Below are 15,471 nucleotides of genomic sequence, written 5' to 3'. Positions count from 1 at the left end.
CTGTAATCCCAGCACTTTGGGAAGCTGAGGCAGGTGGATCACCTGAGGTCAGGAGTTCAAGACCAGCCTGGCCAACATGGTGAAACCCTGTCTCCACTAAAAATACAAAAGTTAGCTGGGTGTGGTAGTGGGTGCCTGTAATCCCAGCTACTTGGGAGGCTGAGGCAGGAGAATCACTTGAACCAGGAGGTGGAGGTTGCAGTGAGCCAAGATCGCACCATTGCACTCCAGCCTGGGCAACAAGAGGAAATTCTGTCTCAAAAAAAAAAAAAAAGGAAAAGAAAAAAAGATTTAAAAAGAAAAAGACAAATCGAACTGGCGGAAAAATCTGACTTGAGCAGCTTCACTTAGAAATTACTTGGGTTCTCTCTAGGAATCTTGTTAGCTGCCCTATTGTGGCTTTTCTTCTTCTTTCATCATTTTTATCTTATTTAGAATAACACTTGTAGGTTTTCCCATTTTTTAAATACACAAATGGGAGTCTGGTATTATGTATGCAAAAGGACTGGGTCTCTGGTTACTTCACAGGGTTAAATTCAATCCAAAGTTCAGACTTTTCTGAATATATAATAATTAAGCAGCTAATTTTGTAGCTCTATGATCAGATAACCTCAGATTATGATGATGCCAGGTTGTAAGTTTGTGCTCTTCTTTTGCCTGTCTCCTTGACAAGTTTTGAAGACATGGAGTTCCTAGAGGTGCTTACCGAGGGACTAGAGCGAGTCCTACTTGTCCGGGGTGGTGGCAGTGAAGTGATCACCATTTATTCATAACCTACTCTGAATGACTGTGCTTGGCCTGTTTTCTAAAAGGCCTACGTCCTCCATGGAAGTGCCAGCTCATTACTACCACTCCCACTCAACTAGAAGCCTGTGTTCTGTACACATCATACTGAACTCTGGATGAGCTGAGCCTCAAGTACCTGTGTAAAAGAGCTCCCATCTGATCTGCAGTCCTTACAGAAAAAGCAAATATTCCCTCAACATCAGAACAATGCTCAAGTCTTTCAAGCCACGTCTGAGCAGTCAAAGGCAAATTAGAATTAACAAGCTGAGCCAATAAATGAATTGGTAAAAGGGATGCTAGAAATTCAACTGAAGAAAAAAAGCAAGTCAAGTACATATTCAGCATTAAAGATGAATCTCAGAAGTCATGGTTCAATGTTGACACTGTGGGGATAACAACTAGAGACAGCTTCATCTTACTAAAGAATTTATGGTCAAGTATATTTGGACCTATTATCCTCGGCAAGCCAAGATGCAAACATTTTTTAGCTATATTTCTTTAGTATACCCACTGCTCTAATTTTATATTAGGATACTAACTTGAAACATGGCTGCAGCCTCTACTTCTTCAAAAACATTCCCCCAAAATACCAGATTTAAATATCCATACTGTGTCAGTGTATACTTCAACTGTTTTGTTTCTCTTAACTCAAAACCCATTCTGTCATTGTAACACAGGCAGTGTTACCATGGAAATTGTTTTTGGTAAGGTAAAAATTATTTCTTTCAGGTTCCTTTCAAATGGCTGAACTAAGAGAACTCCAAAAGGAAGCTGTTAACATTTACTGAAATAGTCTGTGGTTCTCTATGCAACATGGACAAAACATACAAGCTGTTGTCTAAGAAATGCAGGTCATGGTGCACATTAACCAATAGGTTCTTCTCCCCTCTGCCCCCACCCCCGTGCCTTTTTTTATGCCCTCTTATTAAGCACAGGTGAAAAAATCTTAAGGAACAAATACTAGGAAAACTGGCTAGACATCCTTCCCTGAAAGCACTGGACCATCTTTTAAAGGGCACATCTAGCAATGGAATTGGAAGTTCTAGAGCCACACTCTTTCTTTAGTGCCAAAGTTACTGAGCGGCTACTCTCCTTACCTACTTTACTAAAATGGCATACAGATTGGCATTGACCTGTTGAAGAAATTTTACCACTAAGAAATCTTTTGCCTCATCTACAAAGCCATAGTTAAGACTTGAGGCATTCAGCTTAATGCCAGGTATAAGCATTTCCCCCTTTTTCTTTCAATTTTATTCTTCATTCTGACTACAGAAACTTGGCCCTGAACTAAGAGATTAGCCAAGCCAACAGTCTTCTATTTGATTTCAGAAACGTCAGGCCGGGTGCCCTGGCTCACACCTGTAATCCCAGCACTTTGGGAGGCCAAGGCAGGTGAATCACTTGAGGTCAGGAGTTCGAGACCATCCTGGCCAACATGGTGAAAACCTGTCTCTACTAAAAATACAAAAATTAGCCGGGCATGGTGGCACATGCCTGTGATCCCAGCAACACGGAAGGCTAAGGCAGGAGAATTGTTTGAACCCAGGAGGCGGAGGTTGCAGTAAGCCAGGATTGTACCTCTGCACTCCAGCCTGGGTAACAGAGTGATATGTTTCAAAAAGAAAGTTCAGTGTGCCAAGGAAATACTTGTATAAGCTCAGCTTTTTATTTACTAATTTACTGATCAAACATCTGGCTTACAAGCATAGGGAAACTACTTATGTGGCTGGCTGAGCAGTAATTTCAAGTATGTGAAATCTTCATTTCTTTTACAGAATAGGTATTTAGAGAAACCTTTCTTGCCTGTATTCATGGCTGTTTTTGAATTTCAATTTATTAGTCACAAACAGTGCCACTCTTCAATTACTCAGTAGGACATGGAGCAAGCTGACCTAGGTATCACAAATTATTCATTTGACCTGTAAGGACAGAGAAAACCCTTCAATATAGCTTAAGAAATTGAGTAATTTTGGGCCGGGTGCGGTGACTCACGCCTGTAATCCCAGCACTTTGGGAGGCTGAGGCAGGCAGATCACGAGGTCAGGAGATTGAGACCATCCTGGCTAACACGGTGAAACCCCATCTCTACAAAAATACAAAAAAATTAGTCGGGCATGGTGGCGGGCGCCTGTAGTCCCAGCTATTCAGGAGGCCAAGTCAGGAGAATGGCGGGAGGGAGGCGGAACTTGCAGTGAGCCGAGATCGCACCACTGCACTCCAGCCTGGGCGACAGAGGGAGACTCCATCTCAAAAAAAAAAAAAAAAAAAAAAAAGGAAATTGAGTAATTTTGATTTGTTCCCTTTGCTTTCTTCAACCCCCAGGCCCACTCAGGATGGCAAAGCAGATAGGATCTTAAGTCTTTTTTTCTGTTACTTCCTACAGATGGTAGAAGCATTATTTACAACTCCCACTGCAACACTCCATTGCTTAGTTGAGTTTAACAGTAGTGAGTCATGTCCTGCAGGATCCAGTATCTTTTTTTTTTTTCCGAGACATAGTTTCGCTCTTGTTGCCCAGGCTGGAGTGAAATGGCACGATCTTGGCTCACCGCAACCTCTGCCTCACGGGTTCAAGCAGTTCTCCTGCCTCAGCCTCCCAAGTAGCTGGGATTACAAGCATGTGCCACCATGCCCAGCTAATTTTGTATTTTCAGTAGAGACGGGGTTTCTCTACTGAAACTGATGTTGGTCAGGCTGGTCTTGAACTCCCAACCTCAGGTGATCTGCCCACCTTGGCCTCCCAAAGTGCTGGGATTACAGGCGTGAGCCACTGTGCCCGACCAGGATCCAATATCTTAAAGGCCCATACTGAAAAGGTCAGCCTGCCTAGGAATTCTGCCACATTTACACACACCCTGGGCCAAAGTAATATTTTTTTTTTCCATATAGAACAAATTATGGGCAGAAAATAAAGTTAGTTTTAGAAGTGCTGTTTGTGGTTGGAGAACTGTAAAAATCTTTTAAAGGGATAAGGGAATTAGTGGCTATTAATATAACCACTACTTCAGCCCCTGAAACACAAAATCACTGTTACATGGAAAACTGGTTATTAGGCCAGATTTATATTCATCTCTGTCTAGAGTATTTCATGACTGTATGTGTTGCTTACGTTGTCTCCAAAGTCTCTCATCTCTTTTAATCACTGCAAATAAAGCAATACTGAAAACTTGAGAGAATGCACCTTAGGGGAAGGGGCTGTTTGAAGACAGAAGACAAAGGAAATACCTGCCTTTTGAATAAGATCCCGCTTTTGAGTCTTACCTATGATTTTACCAGGGTAGATTAGAAATACACATCCTCCTGCTGACCCTCTGCCTTCAATAGCTATCTTAAGAGCTGAAGTTTGAATTGCAGCATCTGCTTGACAGGTGCCAGGTTCCTTTGGCAGGGGGAAGATCACTCTATATGTCTTCCGTTGCCTCAGATTCCTGTGGCCCCAAGGATCCCACCAATCCTCGTTCCCCCTAAACATGCTAACAAAAATCCCTTATTGTGGGTATTAAAATAACAGTTACGCTGTATGCATATTTATGTGCTTCTTTTGTCTGGTTTATTTTTCTTTTCATCATGTATAAGCTGAATCCAGCATTAGTTTCTCACATTTTCCCCCAGGTATCCCCAACAGAATTTTTATGTCCCAGCTTGTATTAAATAGAAGTGAAATATTAAGGAAAATAAATATAAGGGAACTTGTGCAACTTTTTTTATGCATTGTTCTCAACCATTTAATTTATTGAAAGAAGATGCTGCAACAGTTCTTGATTTAGCAGCAATTATTCTCTTGTTTACATAGTTATGTTTTTTTTTTTTGTTGTGCTCTGTACTGGAAACATAAATAAAGTTTTCTACATTATTTTCAGTCATGGGTTGTCGTATAGTTTCTTTGTGTTTGTAGTAATATGCACATTGTCCTTCTAGGACCTGTCACCCCACCATGGAGAAAAGAGTCTTTTGGTTCTTTTTAACATAAGTGATTAGTTTAAGGGTATGCTGAGGAGCCACTGGGCTTAAAGAAGGTGTAAATAAGACCCAAATACATAGGGACCAGGCGCTGCTTTCTCATGTTCACAAAAGCAGTCCTCCACCACTGAACTCCATTCTCTGAAAGAAGAAAGAATAAATAGGTGAGTGGCAAATGAGTGTTAAAATAACTTCCTGAATCAATTACTTAATACTTTAACCACAAGCTCTATTTTGCCTATCCTTAAAAAAGAACTTCCAGGCCAGGCGCAGTAGCTAATCTTAGCTAAACACTTTGGGAGGCCAAGGCAGGCAGATCGCTTGAGCCCAGGAGTTCAAGACCAGCCTGGGCAACATGGCGAAACCCTGTCTCTACAAAAAATACAAAAATTAGCGAGCCACGGGGGTGCACACCTGTAGTCCCAGCTACTTGAGAGGCTGAGTGCTTGAGCCCGGAGGTCGAGGCTGCAGTGAGCCATGATCACATGACTGCACTCCAGCCTGGGTGACAGAGCAAGACCCTGTTTCAAAAATAATAACTTGGCCAGGCATGGTGGCTCACACCTGTAATCCCAGCACTTTGGGAGGCCGAGGTGGGTGGATCACCTGAGGTCAGGAGCTCAAGACCAGCCTGGCCAACATGGTGAAACCCTGTCTCTACTAAAAATACAAAAATTAGCCAGGTGCAGTGGCAGGTGCCTGTAATTCCAGCTACTAGGGAGGCTCAGGCATGAGAATCGCTTGAACCTGGGGGGCGGAGGTTGCAGTGAGCCAAGATCACGCCACTGTACTCCAGCCTGGGCGACAGAGCAATACTCCGTCTCAAAAAAAAAAAAAAAAAAACTCTAATACCAACTCTAATTCCCTACCATCAAATAGGTCAGCTATTCACTGTATACTACAACTACCCAAAATTCAGCTTTTCTTTTGCCTTACCTCAGGGGGCTCAATGAAGGCTAACCAATCCGATGCATGTGTAGGTAACAGTCCCATGGACTGGCACTTGTAAACAGCCAATGCCAAACCCATCAGGTTCCCAATGAGATAGACCAAACCCTGAAGAAACTTCTGGCTTGAACTTTCTAACATCTTGAAAGCTGTTGGGGTAACAGAAGTTGTCAAACCAAAAGAACTCTTTCCCCCAATATGAATCAAGCCAACCATATATTAAATTCATATAGACAGACCCATAGTAAGACAGCAAATAGGACCATTAAAGGCAAACAGAAAACCATGGTAAACACTATATTCCTCTCCATGCCACCACCATTACGCCACTCCCCTATATACCTGTTAGCCAAAAACTGTCCCTAAGAATTTACCTTTAATTCTTTCTTTTTTTGAGATGGAGTCTCATTCTGTCACCCAGGCTGGAGTGCAGTGGCACGATCTCGGCTCACTGCAACCTCTGCCTCCCAGGTTCAAGTGATTCTCCTGTCTCAGCCTCCCGAGCAGCTGGGATTACAGGCGTGTGCCACCACCTTGGCCTCCCAAAGTGCTGGGATTACAGGTGTGAGCCACCATGCCCGGCCTGCCTTTAATTCTTCAAACTTATGGAAGGGTTATTGTTTCAAGAATACTTACTGGCTGAAATGGCCATAAGTGCCTGAATGGGTCGCCAGGCCATCATACACACCATCATAGTAGGGAAGATGGAGATAGTATTGCCTGCCATGTACATGATGAAGAGATTCATGGGAATCTGTTTGAGGGGACCCAAGGCGATGTCCCAGCAGCGCTAAAACAAACACACAATTTTAACCCTCTGATCACCACCCTTAGTCCCACATTTGCCGTATCACTGATGCTAAATCACATGAACAGAATTCCCAGCTCCCTGCTTCTAACTGAGCTGACTCCTCAATTCTACCTCTTCCCTTCTCCATGTTGCCACAGGAAGGCTCTCTCTTTTACTAAAGATAAAGTATCCTCACCATCTGTTATGCCTTTCCCTATAGGTTTTCCAGATGTCACTTTTTCTCCTGATTTTGGAAAAAAGATCTCCCTGCTTTTGTCCTGGTACTTCTGTATCTATCAATGTCCTATCTACAACTGAAGAAATAGATAAATCCACATAATGGGAGATTAGCACACCTCAGTCAATAACTAACAGAAACATCAAACTAATTTAGTTCCAGAAATAATAATAGAATTAGCAGGCAAATCAAGACATAGAAGATTTGAATGACATTAACAAACTTAACCCAACTGACATGTAACACTGCACTCAACAGTTGCAGAATTCATTTTCAAACACAAGATATTCACAAAAACTGACCACTCGCTGAGCCATGAAGAAAATGTCAATCTCAAAGAATGCAAATTGTACAAAACATATTCTTTGACTACAATGATATTAAACTAGAAATAATTTTATAGTAACTGAAACATCTCTTATGTTCGGGAATTAACAATGATACATGAAGAAATTATAATGGAAAATAGATTTATATGATAACAAAAGTACCACATTTTAAAACTCGTGGGACACAGCTAGAGTTCTGAGAAATTTATAACCTTGAATACATACCACCAGGTTGCTGCAAAAGTAACTGCAGTTTTTGCCATTAAAAGTAATGGCAATCTGGCCGGGCACGGTGCCTCACGCCTGTAATCCCAGCACTTTGGGAGGCCAAGGTGGGTGGATCACCTGAGGTCAGGAGTTTCAGATCAGCCTGGCCAATGTGGTGAAACCCCATCTCTACTAAAAATACAAAAAAATTAGCTGGACATGGTGGCGGGTGCCTATAATCCCAGCTACTTGGGAGGCTGAGGCAGAATTGCTTGACCCCGGGAGGCAGGGGTTGCAGTGAGCCAAGGTTGTGCCATTGCATTCCAGCCTGGGCGACAACAGCAAGACTGTCTCAAAAGAAAAGAAAAAAAGTAATGGCAGTCTAAAAATAAACTAAGCATCCATTTCAAGAAACTAGAAAAAAACCCAAGAATTTTTGAAAAGATTAATAAAATCAATACTGGTGATGGGTACGGTGACCTGTAAAAATAAATGAAAATAATTTTTTTAAAAATCAGTACTGGTGAGCCTGATGAAAAAAGGAGAGGAGACAAACATTCAATATCAGGAATGAAAAAATGAACATCACAGATCTTGCATATATGGAAGTAATCATATTATGAACAACTTTATATCAATACATTTGAAATTTTAGGAAATGGGTAAGTTCCTAGAAAAAATGTAACAAAATGACAGGAGAAATTAGAAATATAAATAGCCCCGGGCCGAGCGCGGTGGCTCATGCCTGTAATCCCAGCACTTTGGGATGCCGAGGCGGATGGATCACCTGAGGTCAGGAGTTCAAGACCAGCCTGGCAAACATGGTGATACCCTGTCTGTACTAAAAATACAAAAATTAGCCGGGCTACTGCAGAAATCTAGATGAAGGATGGTGGCTTGGATTGGGATGAGAGGTGAACACAGTAAAAAGTAGTAGGTAAAGCCAACAGAGTATCCTGACAGTTTGATATGTGGTGTAAGGGAACTAGAGTAGAAAAAGGATCACTTCAACTGGAAGATGTTGCCACCAAAAGATAGTTTTCAACCTACTTTCTTATACCTTATGTTTCAAACATCTTCTATTTTTCAAACTATTAAGCACTTTTGTAGCTGATATATAAAATACCGAAATACCAGCCTCTAACAGTTTAGTTTCCAAATATTCAGGATAAGAGCTATCTACGTTAACTCTACCTAGGAGAAGAGGATGAGTGTATAACTCAGGACTGGCCCATGGACTACGGTAACATCTATACCTCTGTACCTTCTCCACCAGGATCCGGTCTGTCTCTTGCACGCTGGTATCAGGCACTTGCTTGTCCAAGTAACCGACTGGGTAGAGCGAGTCTCCCTGGCCACTGCCCCGGTCACTTCGACCCCTAAAAAACCAAACCAAGAAACTAAAGCTGCAACCTCCGATACTTCTTATCTCACATTTCCTGATCTACCAATCATAGGAATAAAGATCTTCAGATGCACCTACTCAGATTAGACCAAGCCCCCTAGTGTGTTCCTCAGTCCTTTGACTTATCAGGAGGACTGATGTAAGCATTGTTTGAGCAGAGAAACCCCCATGGCAGAAAAACCGCTACCTCCCCAGGTGATGTCTGTGTTCCACCCATCTTTTTCAGAGTTATGCCTGAGGGCTCAGGTGTCATTACTCTGGTGCAGTTCTGGGATGAACAGTGACGTACAGCTTGCCCTGGTGCCTCACCTGCTGCCTCCCCCAGGCCCGCTTAGCTCAATGGCCCACTTGAAGCGCCGGCCTCGGTTAGCCACCAGGCCCCCCTGGGCCGTCATGGCAACAGCTGCGTCCTACAGCCTCGATGCTTCTCACTCCAAAGCGTACTCCGCAACCGGCCCACCACCGTTCTCCGCTTTGTCTCTCTCTCTGCAAATGCACTTCCGGCGCGTGAATACAGACGTCATTTCCGCCCCGGAAACTGGTGGTGGTGTAGGTTGAGGACTCCGGGTTTCGATTTAGAAAAGCAGGGAGGAAAAAAAAGCAGGCAAGACTTAGTGCTTCCTAAAGCCACTTCCGCGCGCTCCCCTTTTGAATGTCCTTGTTATGTGTTCCCTGACCTCTGAGGTGCACTTTATGGGGCTGAAGGAAAGCCCATACTGACTCAGCGTTAAGAATTGGTGGGCGGATCACCTGAAGTCAGGAGTTCGAGACCAGCCTGGCTAACATGGTGAAACCCCGTCTCTACTAAAAATACAAAATATTAGCCGGGCTTAGTGGCGGGCGCCTGTAATCCCAGCTACTTAAAAGGCTGAGGCAGGAGAATCGCTTGGATCCGGGAGTCGGAGGTTGCAGTGAACTGAGACCGAGCGATTGCACGCCAGCCTGGGCAGCAAGAGCGAAACTCTGTCTCAGAAAAAAAAAAAAAAGCCAAGAAAAGCTTCTTAACCTCCTACGCGCTCCCTGGAACAAAAGATTCAAATCCTGGGTTTAAATCCTAGCTTGACATTGAGTGAGTTACTTAGTAGTTTCTGAGTATTGAATGTCCACTGTGTCCCAGGAGCTCTGTGTTTATTTCATTTCACTTGCACAGTAACCTTGCGAGGTAAACAGTTCTAACCACATTCTGCACAAAGGCAAGGCGACATTGTGGGCATGGAAAGGGACATGGGCTCGGTATTCAGATAGCCTGCGTTTGTTGTTATTGTTTGTTTTGGCTTTGTTTTTTGAGACAGGGTTTCACTCTGTTGCCAAGGCTGTAGTGCAGTGGCGCTATCACGGCTCACTGCAGCCTCGACTTCCCCGGCTCAAGCGATCTTCCCACCTGAGCGTTCCGAGGAGCTAGGAGCACAGGGCGCGCCACCACTCCCAGTCTTGTTTTGTTTTGACAGGGTTTCGCTATGTTGCCCAGGCTGCTCTCAAACTCTTGGGTTCAAGTGATTCTCCTGCCTTGGCCTCCCAAAATGGTGAGATTACAAAGGCATGAGCCACTGCACACAGCAGATGGCCTCCTTTTGAATCCTGGTTTCACCACTTAATAATTGTATGATCTTGGGCAAGTTAAATCAAATGTGTTTCAGCCTCTTCATGTAAAAGTTGGATAATCTACCTACTTTGAAGGCTTGTGAGATTAGTGCCCACCACATATGTGGTGTTTGGTTTGTTTGTTTGAGATGGAGTTTTGCTTTTGTTGCCCAGGCTGGAGTGCAATGGCACTATCTCAGCTCACTGCAACCTCCGCCTCCCGGGTTCAAGCGATTCTCCTGCCTCAGCCTCCCGAGTACCTGGGATTACAGGTGCACACCACCACGCCCGGCTAATTTTGTGTTTTTAGTAGAGATGGGATTTCACCATGTTGGTCAGGCTGGTTTCGAACTCCCGACCTCAGGTGATCTGCCTGCCTCGGCCTCCCAAAGTTCTAGGTTATGTGGTGTTTTTAATGATGTATCACATCATTACCAAATAACACCATTGATGTGTTTTTAATGGCGTGTCATTAAATAATGTATGTCATTCTTTAAAGTGATTGGGTTTTGTATTGTATACCTTTTTCATAATATAGCCTATTATTGGACATTTAAGTTGTTTCCTGTTTTCCTTCCTTTTATAACCAGTGTTGCTGTGAACATATCTGTATGTCTTTTCTTATTTCCTAACGTTATAGTCCTAGAAGTGAAATTGGAATTGCTGGATCAAAGAGTATGCACATTTTTAAAGAATTTTCATTTTAAATGCCCACCAGGAGCCAGGCGTGGTGGCTCACACCTGTCATCCCAGAACTTTGGGAGGCTGAGGCAGGAGGATTGCTTTAGCTCAGGAGTTCAAGACCAGCCTAGGCAACATAGTGAGACCTTGCCTCTGCAAACAACAACAAAAAAAATTAAAATGCCCACTAGGAAAAATGGCACCATTTACATTTCACAGTCTATAATTTTTTTAATAGTTTGCAATGGTACTGTATTATTTTTTAATTTGTATTTCTTTGACTCCAAGTTATTTGATATGGCTGGAGTTAGGGGGAAGGAGATGCTGTGGGAGGTAAGGTTGAAAAAGGCTTCCTTGGCCAACAAAAAAGTTGGGACTCTTGAAGATGATGATGATGTAGAGAGGCTGAAGATTGCCGCCTCCACTTTGTTTTCTGATTTTAAAAATATGTGTTCATAATAGACTGCTTAAACAAGGCAGAAATGGAAGTCTTTTGCCTCTCCAATCCATCCTAAAATGTGTATCTATCTGATTGTAGGAAGACCTAACTATAGATTGTGTTTCTGCTCCTTTCTACTTTTTGTCTTTACCACGTTCTCTCTATGAACCTTATATTTATCTCAAGCTTCTGACCCTATTGGGCATTCTTCTTTGTTGCATTATATTCTGCATAATAGCACTTGCCACATTGCATTTTGTTTGTTAAAGTCCCCTGAGCACTTATTTCTACCCCTCTGTAGGCAACCCTAAATCCCCCCAGGTCAGAAGGTATATATTATCTTTGAGCCTGTTGCCTAGAACATAGAAAGTACTGAATAAATGTTTAGCGTTGTGAGTAAATTAAATTGAAAGTAAACAAACACCAAGATGTGAATGTAGTATAACTACACTTGTGCAAAATAAAACATAAAAATGGATATACCTTCTATTGGGGCAATGATTTTCACGCAGTTTTGTCTAATTTTCAAGATAATCTTATTACACTTTTTTTTTTTTCTGAGACAGAATCTCTGTCACCCAGGCTGGAGTGCAGTGGCACGATCTTGGCTCACTGCATCCTCCGCCTCCCAGGTTCAATCAATTTTCCTGTCTCAGCCTCCTGAGTAGCTGGGATTACAGGTGCCTGCCACCACGCCCTGTTCATTTTTGTATTTTTAGTAGAAATGGGGTTTCACCATGTTGGCCAGGCTAGTCTTAAACTCCTGACCTCAGGTAATCCGCCCACCTCGGCCACCCAAAGTGATGATTACAGGCATAAGCCACTGCACCTGGCCTTCTTATTACATTTTAATACTTTTTTTTTTTTTTTGAGATGAGTCTTTCTCTGTTGCCAGGCTGGAGTGCAGTGGCACAATCTCGGCTCACTGCAACCTCTGCCTCCCAGGTTCAAGCAATTCTTCTGCCTCAGCCTCCCAAGTAGCTGGGGCTACAGATGTGTGCCACCACGCCTGGCTAATTTTTGTATTTTTAGTAGAGACAGGGTGTCACCATATTGGCCAGGCTGATCTCGAACTCCTGACCTCGTGATCTGCCTGCCTCAGCCTCTCAAAGTGCTGGGATTACAGGCGTGAGCCACTGCTCCTAGCCACATTTTAGTAATTTTTTTTTACTTACTATTTTTTTGAGACAGGGTCTCACTGTGTTGTCCAGGCTTGTCTCGAACTCCTGAGCTTAAGCAGTCCTCCTGCCTTGGCCTCCCAAAGTGCTGGGATTACAGGCATGAGCCCACACCTGGCCCTGCTTTAATAAGTTTTAAATGAACACTTTTGAAAACATTAAGTCAGTCATTGGAATCATAATTCTTTCTACTTAAATACTCCCCTACTTGCTATAAAAATGTGTAAACTATAACCTAAATTAAAGTTGCTTTGGGCCAGGCGCTGTGGCTCACGCCTGTAATTCCAGCACTTTGGGAGGCCGAGGTGGGTGGATCACGAGGTCAGGAGTTCAAGACCAGCCTGGCCAAGATGGTGAAACCCTGTCCCTACTAAAAGTACAAAAAAATTAGCTGGGCATGGTGGCAGTCATCTATAATCCCAGCTACTCGGGAGGCTGAGGCAGAGAATTTCTTGAACCCAGGAGGTGGAGGTTGCAGTGAGCCAAGATTGTGCCACTGCACTCCAGCCTGGGGGACAGAGCAAGGCTCTGTCTCAAAAAAAAATAAACAAAAAATAAAAAGTTGCTTTGGCCTCAGTGGGGGTACTCTGGATCATTTATTTCTTTATCCTAGGAATCCTCACAGTATTATTTGTGAAACTCTGTTCCAAAAAATGAATACATCAGGAGTAGGCTGAGGATGGTTCCAAGATTGGATAAATTTGAGAAATTCTACATATTATATTCTGCACACACACCCAAGAGAGTCTTAGTGCTGTTAGTATAACATATGAAAACAACAAGAAATGGTTTGGTAAAGAATCTCCTTTAATTTTGTTTCCCAATCTACTTGAGTAAGGAACCAGTTTTTTGTGGTTTTTTTTCCTTAATACATTTGTTAACATCCAATAGAATCAGTGTTCCACAGAATACAGTGAGGGCAGCTGCTCTATATGCATGCTAGAATTCTTCAGGAGAAAGATGAAGGTCTTCCCTATAAAGCTTTGCTTGTTATTTTTAAAATATTAGAAGATCATTAGAAATAATAGGTTATTTATGGAAATGGAGCTTCAAGTTGAAATTAAAGTTTTAAAGTTTTTGCACAAATTTTGTTTTGCAAGGAAAAGAAAACTAGTGTAAGATTTTCCAGGCCTGGTGTGGTGGTTCACCCTTGTAATCCTCATGCTTTGGAAGGCTAAGGTGGGCAGATCGCTTGAGGCCAGGAGTTTGAGACCAGCCTGGGCAACATGGTGAAACCCTGTCTCTACAAAAAATAAAAAATCAGGCAGGCGAAGTGGCTTGTGTCTATAGTCCCAGCTACTTGGGAGGCTTAGGTGGGAGGATCACTGGAGCCCAGGAGGTCAAGGCTGCAGTGAGCCGAGATCGTGCCACTGCACTCTAGCCTGAGAAACCTGGATTTTAATCCTGACTTCAAATGAACTACGTGATTCACTTTGAATTAGGGTCTCTCTTGACTTTAATTTCTTCATCTATAAAATAAGAGATTTATACTAGATGATTTCTAAGGGTGCCTTGTAGTTCTAAAATATATCATACTCGTTTTTTCAAAAAAACATATAGTGTGTACTATTCTTTCCATGCATATACACCCGAAAAAAAACACTCAGTAATAGACACTCAAAGGAGTAATGGGATTTCAGATAATTTTTTAAAATCGTGCCTTCCTACAGTTTTCCTAGATCTCTGCATTGTGCAGGTACTACTTTTGTAGTTAGAAAAACATAAATATTATTAATTATGACATAATTCTAAACATAGAAATGTAATGGTTCTCTGTTATGAATACACATGAGAATCAACTTGAGAGCTCTTAAAAATATTGATGCCTGCTGGGCACGGTGGCTCATGCCTGTAATTCCAGCATTTTGGGAGGCCAAGGCAGGCAGATCACCTGAGGTCAGGAGTTTGAGACCAGTCTGACCAACATGGAGAAACCCTATCTCTACTAAAAGTACAAAATTAGCCAGGCGTGGTGGCGCATGCCTATAATCCCAGCTTCTCGGGAGGCTGAGGGAGAAGAACCGCTTGAACCCAGGAGACGGAGGTTGCAGTGAGCCGAGATCTTGCCATTGCACTCCAGCCTGGGCAACAAGAGCAAGAGCAAAACTCCGTCTCTCTCCTTCGATAGATAGATAGATAGATAGATAGATAGATAGATAGATAGATAGATAGATAGATAAGATGATAGATAGATAGATAGATAGATAGATAGATAGATAGATAGATAGATAGATTAGATAGATAGATAGATAGATGCCTGGATGACACCTTTAGTGATTCTGATTCATTTGCTTTGGGTGAGGCCTGGGCATCAGTATTTCTTATGGCTTTCAAGGTGATTCTGCTGTGCAGTGAGGATTGAGAACAGCTGATTTAAAGCATTTTGTTGCTCTAAAATAACAAGGTTTGAATTTACACAACATAATCTAAGCAGACAATCAGATTTTAAGAACCTTCTTGTATGCATCCCACTGGACTAAACCTGAATTGGAAAATGATGGAATATTGAAGTCATAAAATAAGTATTGCCGGGTGCGGTGGCTTACACCTGTAATCCCAGCACTTTGGGAGGCCAAGGTGGGTGAATCACGAGGTCACGAGATTGAGACCATCCTGGCTAATACGGCGAAACCCCATCTCTACTAAAAAAAAAAAAAAAAAAAAAAAAAAAAATTAGCCGGGTGTGGTGGCAGGTGCCTATAGTCCCAGCTACTCGGGAGGCTGAGGCAGGAGAATGGCGTGAACCCAGGAGGCGGAGCTTGCAGTGAGCTGAGATCGTGCCACTGCACTCCAGCCTGGGCAACAGAGCGAGAGTCTCAAAAAAAAAAATAAAAATAATAAAATAAATATTAAAATTTTCCTTACTTTGTGCCTTTGAGCAAATATGATTTTAATTAAAGAAAGTATAAAAAGGCAAACCACAATTCTA

General features: G+C 42.6%; 2 protein-coding genes across 8 annotated transcripts in view; one reads left to right on the top strand and one right to left on the bottom strand.

Moving 5' to 3' along the window:
- The window catches only part of SLC12A6 (solute carrier family 12 member 6), a 108,284-nt gene extending 103,635 nt beyond the window's left edge, over positions 1-4,649 (top strand). For 4 of the 5 annotated variants that reach the window (XM_009249657.4, XM_009249658.4, XM_063716012.1 and 1 more), the window contains one exon: positions 682-4,649. In XM_009249657.4, the coding sequence (XP_009247932.3) occupies positions 682-773 (92 nt within the window). In that variant the 3' untranslated portion in view covers positions 774-4,649. 5 annotated transcript variants of the gene reach the window in all.
- EMC4 (ER membrane protein complex subunit 4) lies at positions 4,314-9,180 on the bottom strand. 3 transcript variants are annotated; one of them, NM_001131895.1, is given in 5 exon segments: positions 4,494-4,887; positions 5,683-5,843; positions 6,331-6,484; positions 8,523-8,637; positions 8,973-9,159. In NM_001131895.1, coding segments are annotated over 5 exon segments (552 nt in total). In that variant the 5' UTR covers positions 9,059-9,159; the 3' UTR covers positions 4,494-4,851.
- Between the last annotated feature and the right edge of the window lie 6,291 nt (positions 9,181-15,471).

Source organism: Pongo abelii, chromosome 16 (assembly GCF_028885655.2).
Source record: "Pongo abelii isolate AG06213 chromosome 16, NHGRI_mPonAbe1-v2.0_pri, whole genome shotgun sequence".
NCBI lineage: Eukaryota > Metazoa > Chordata > Mammalia > Primates > Hominidae > Pongo > Pongo abelii.
The sequence above is the reverse complement of the archived record's forward strand: the minus strand, read 5'-3'. Positions and strand labels throughout refer to the sequence as shown.

Bases quoted from the DNA above. Each gene is read 5' to 3' on its own strand.
- EMC4 (XM_009249656.3), bottom strand. From the start codon at position 9,058: ATGACGGCCCAGGGGGGCCTGGTGGCTAACCGAGGCCGGCGCTTCAAG. The intron at 8,638-8,972 runs GTGAGGCACCAG...TTGGTTTTTTAG, and splicing joins GGGCCTGGGGGAGGCAGCAG to GGGTCGAAGTGACCGGGGCA. The intron at 6,485-8,522 runs GTACAGAGGTAT...TGTTTGTTTTAG, and splicing joins ACCGGATCCTGGTGGAGAAG to CGCTGCTGGGACATCGCCTT.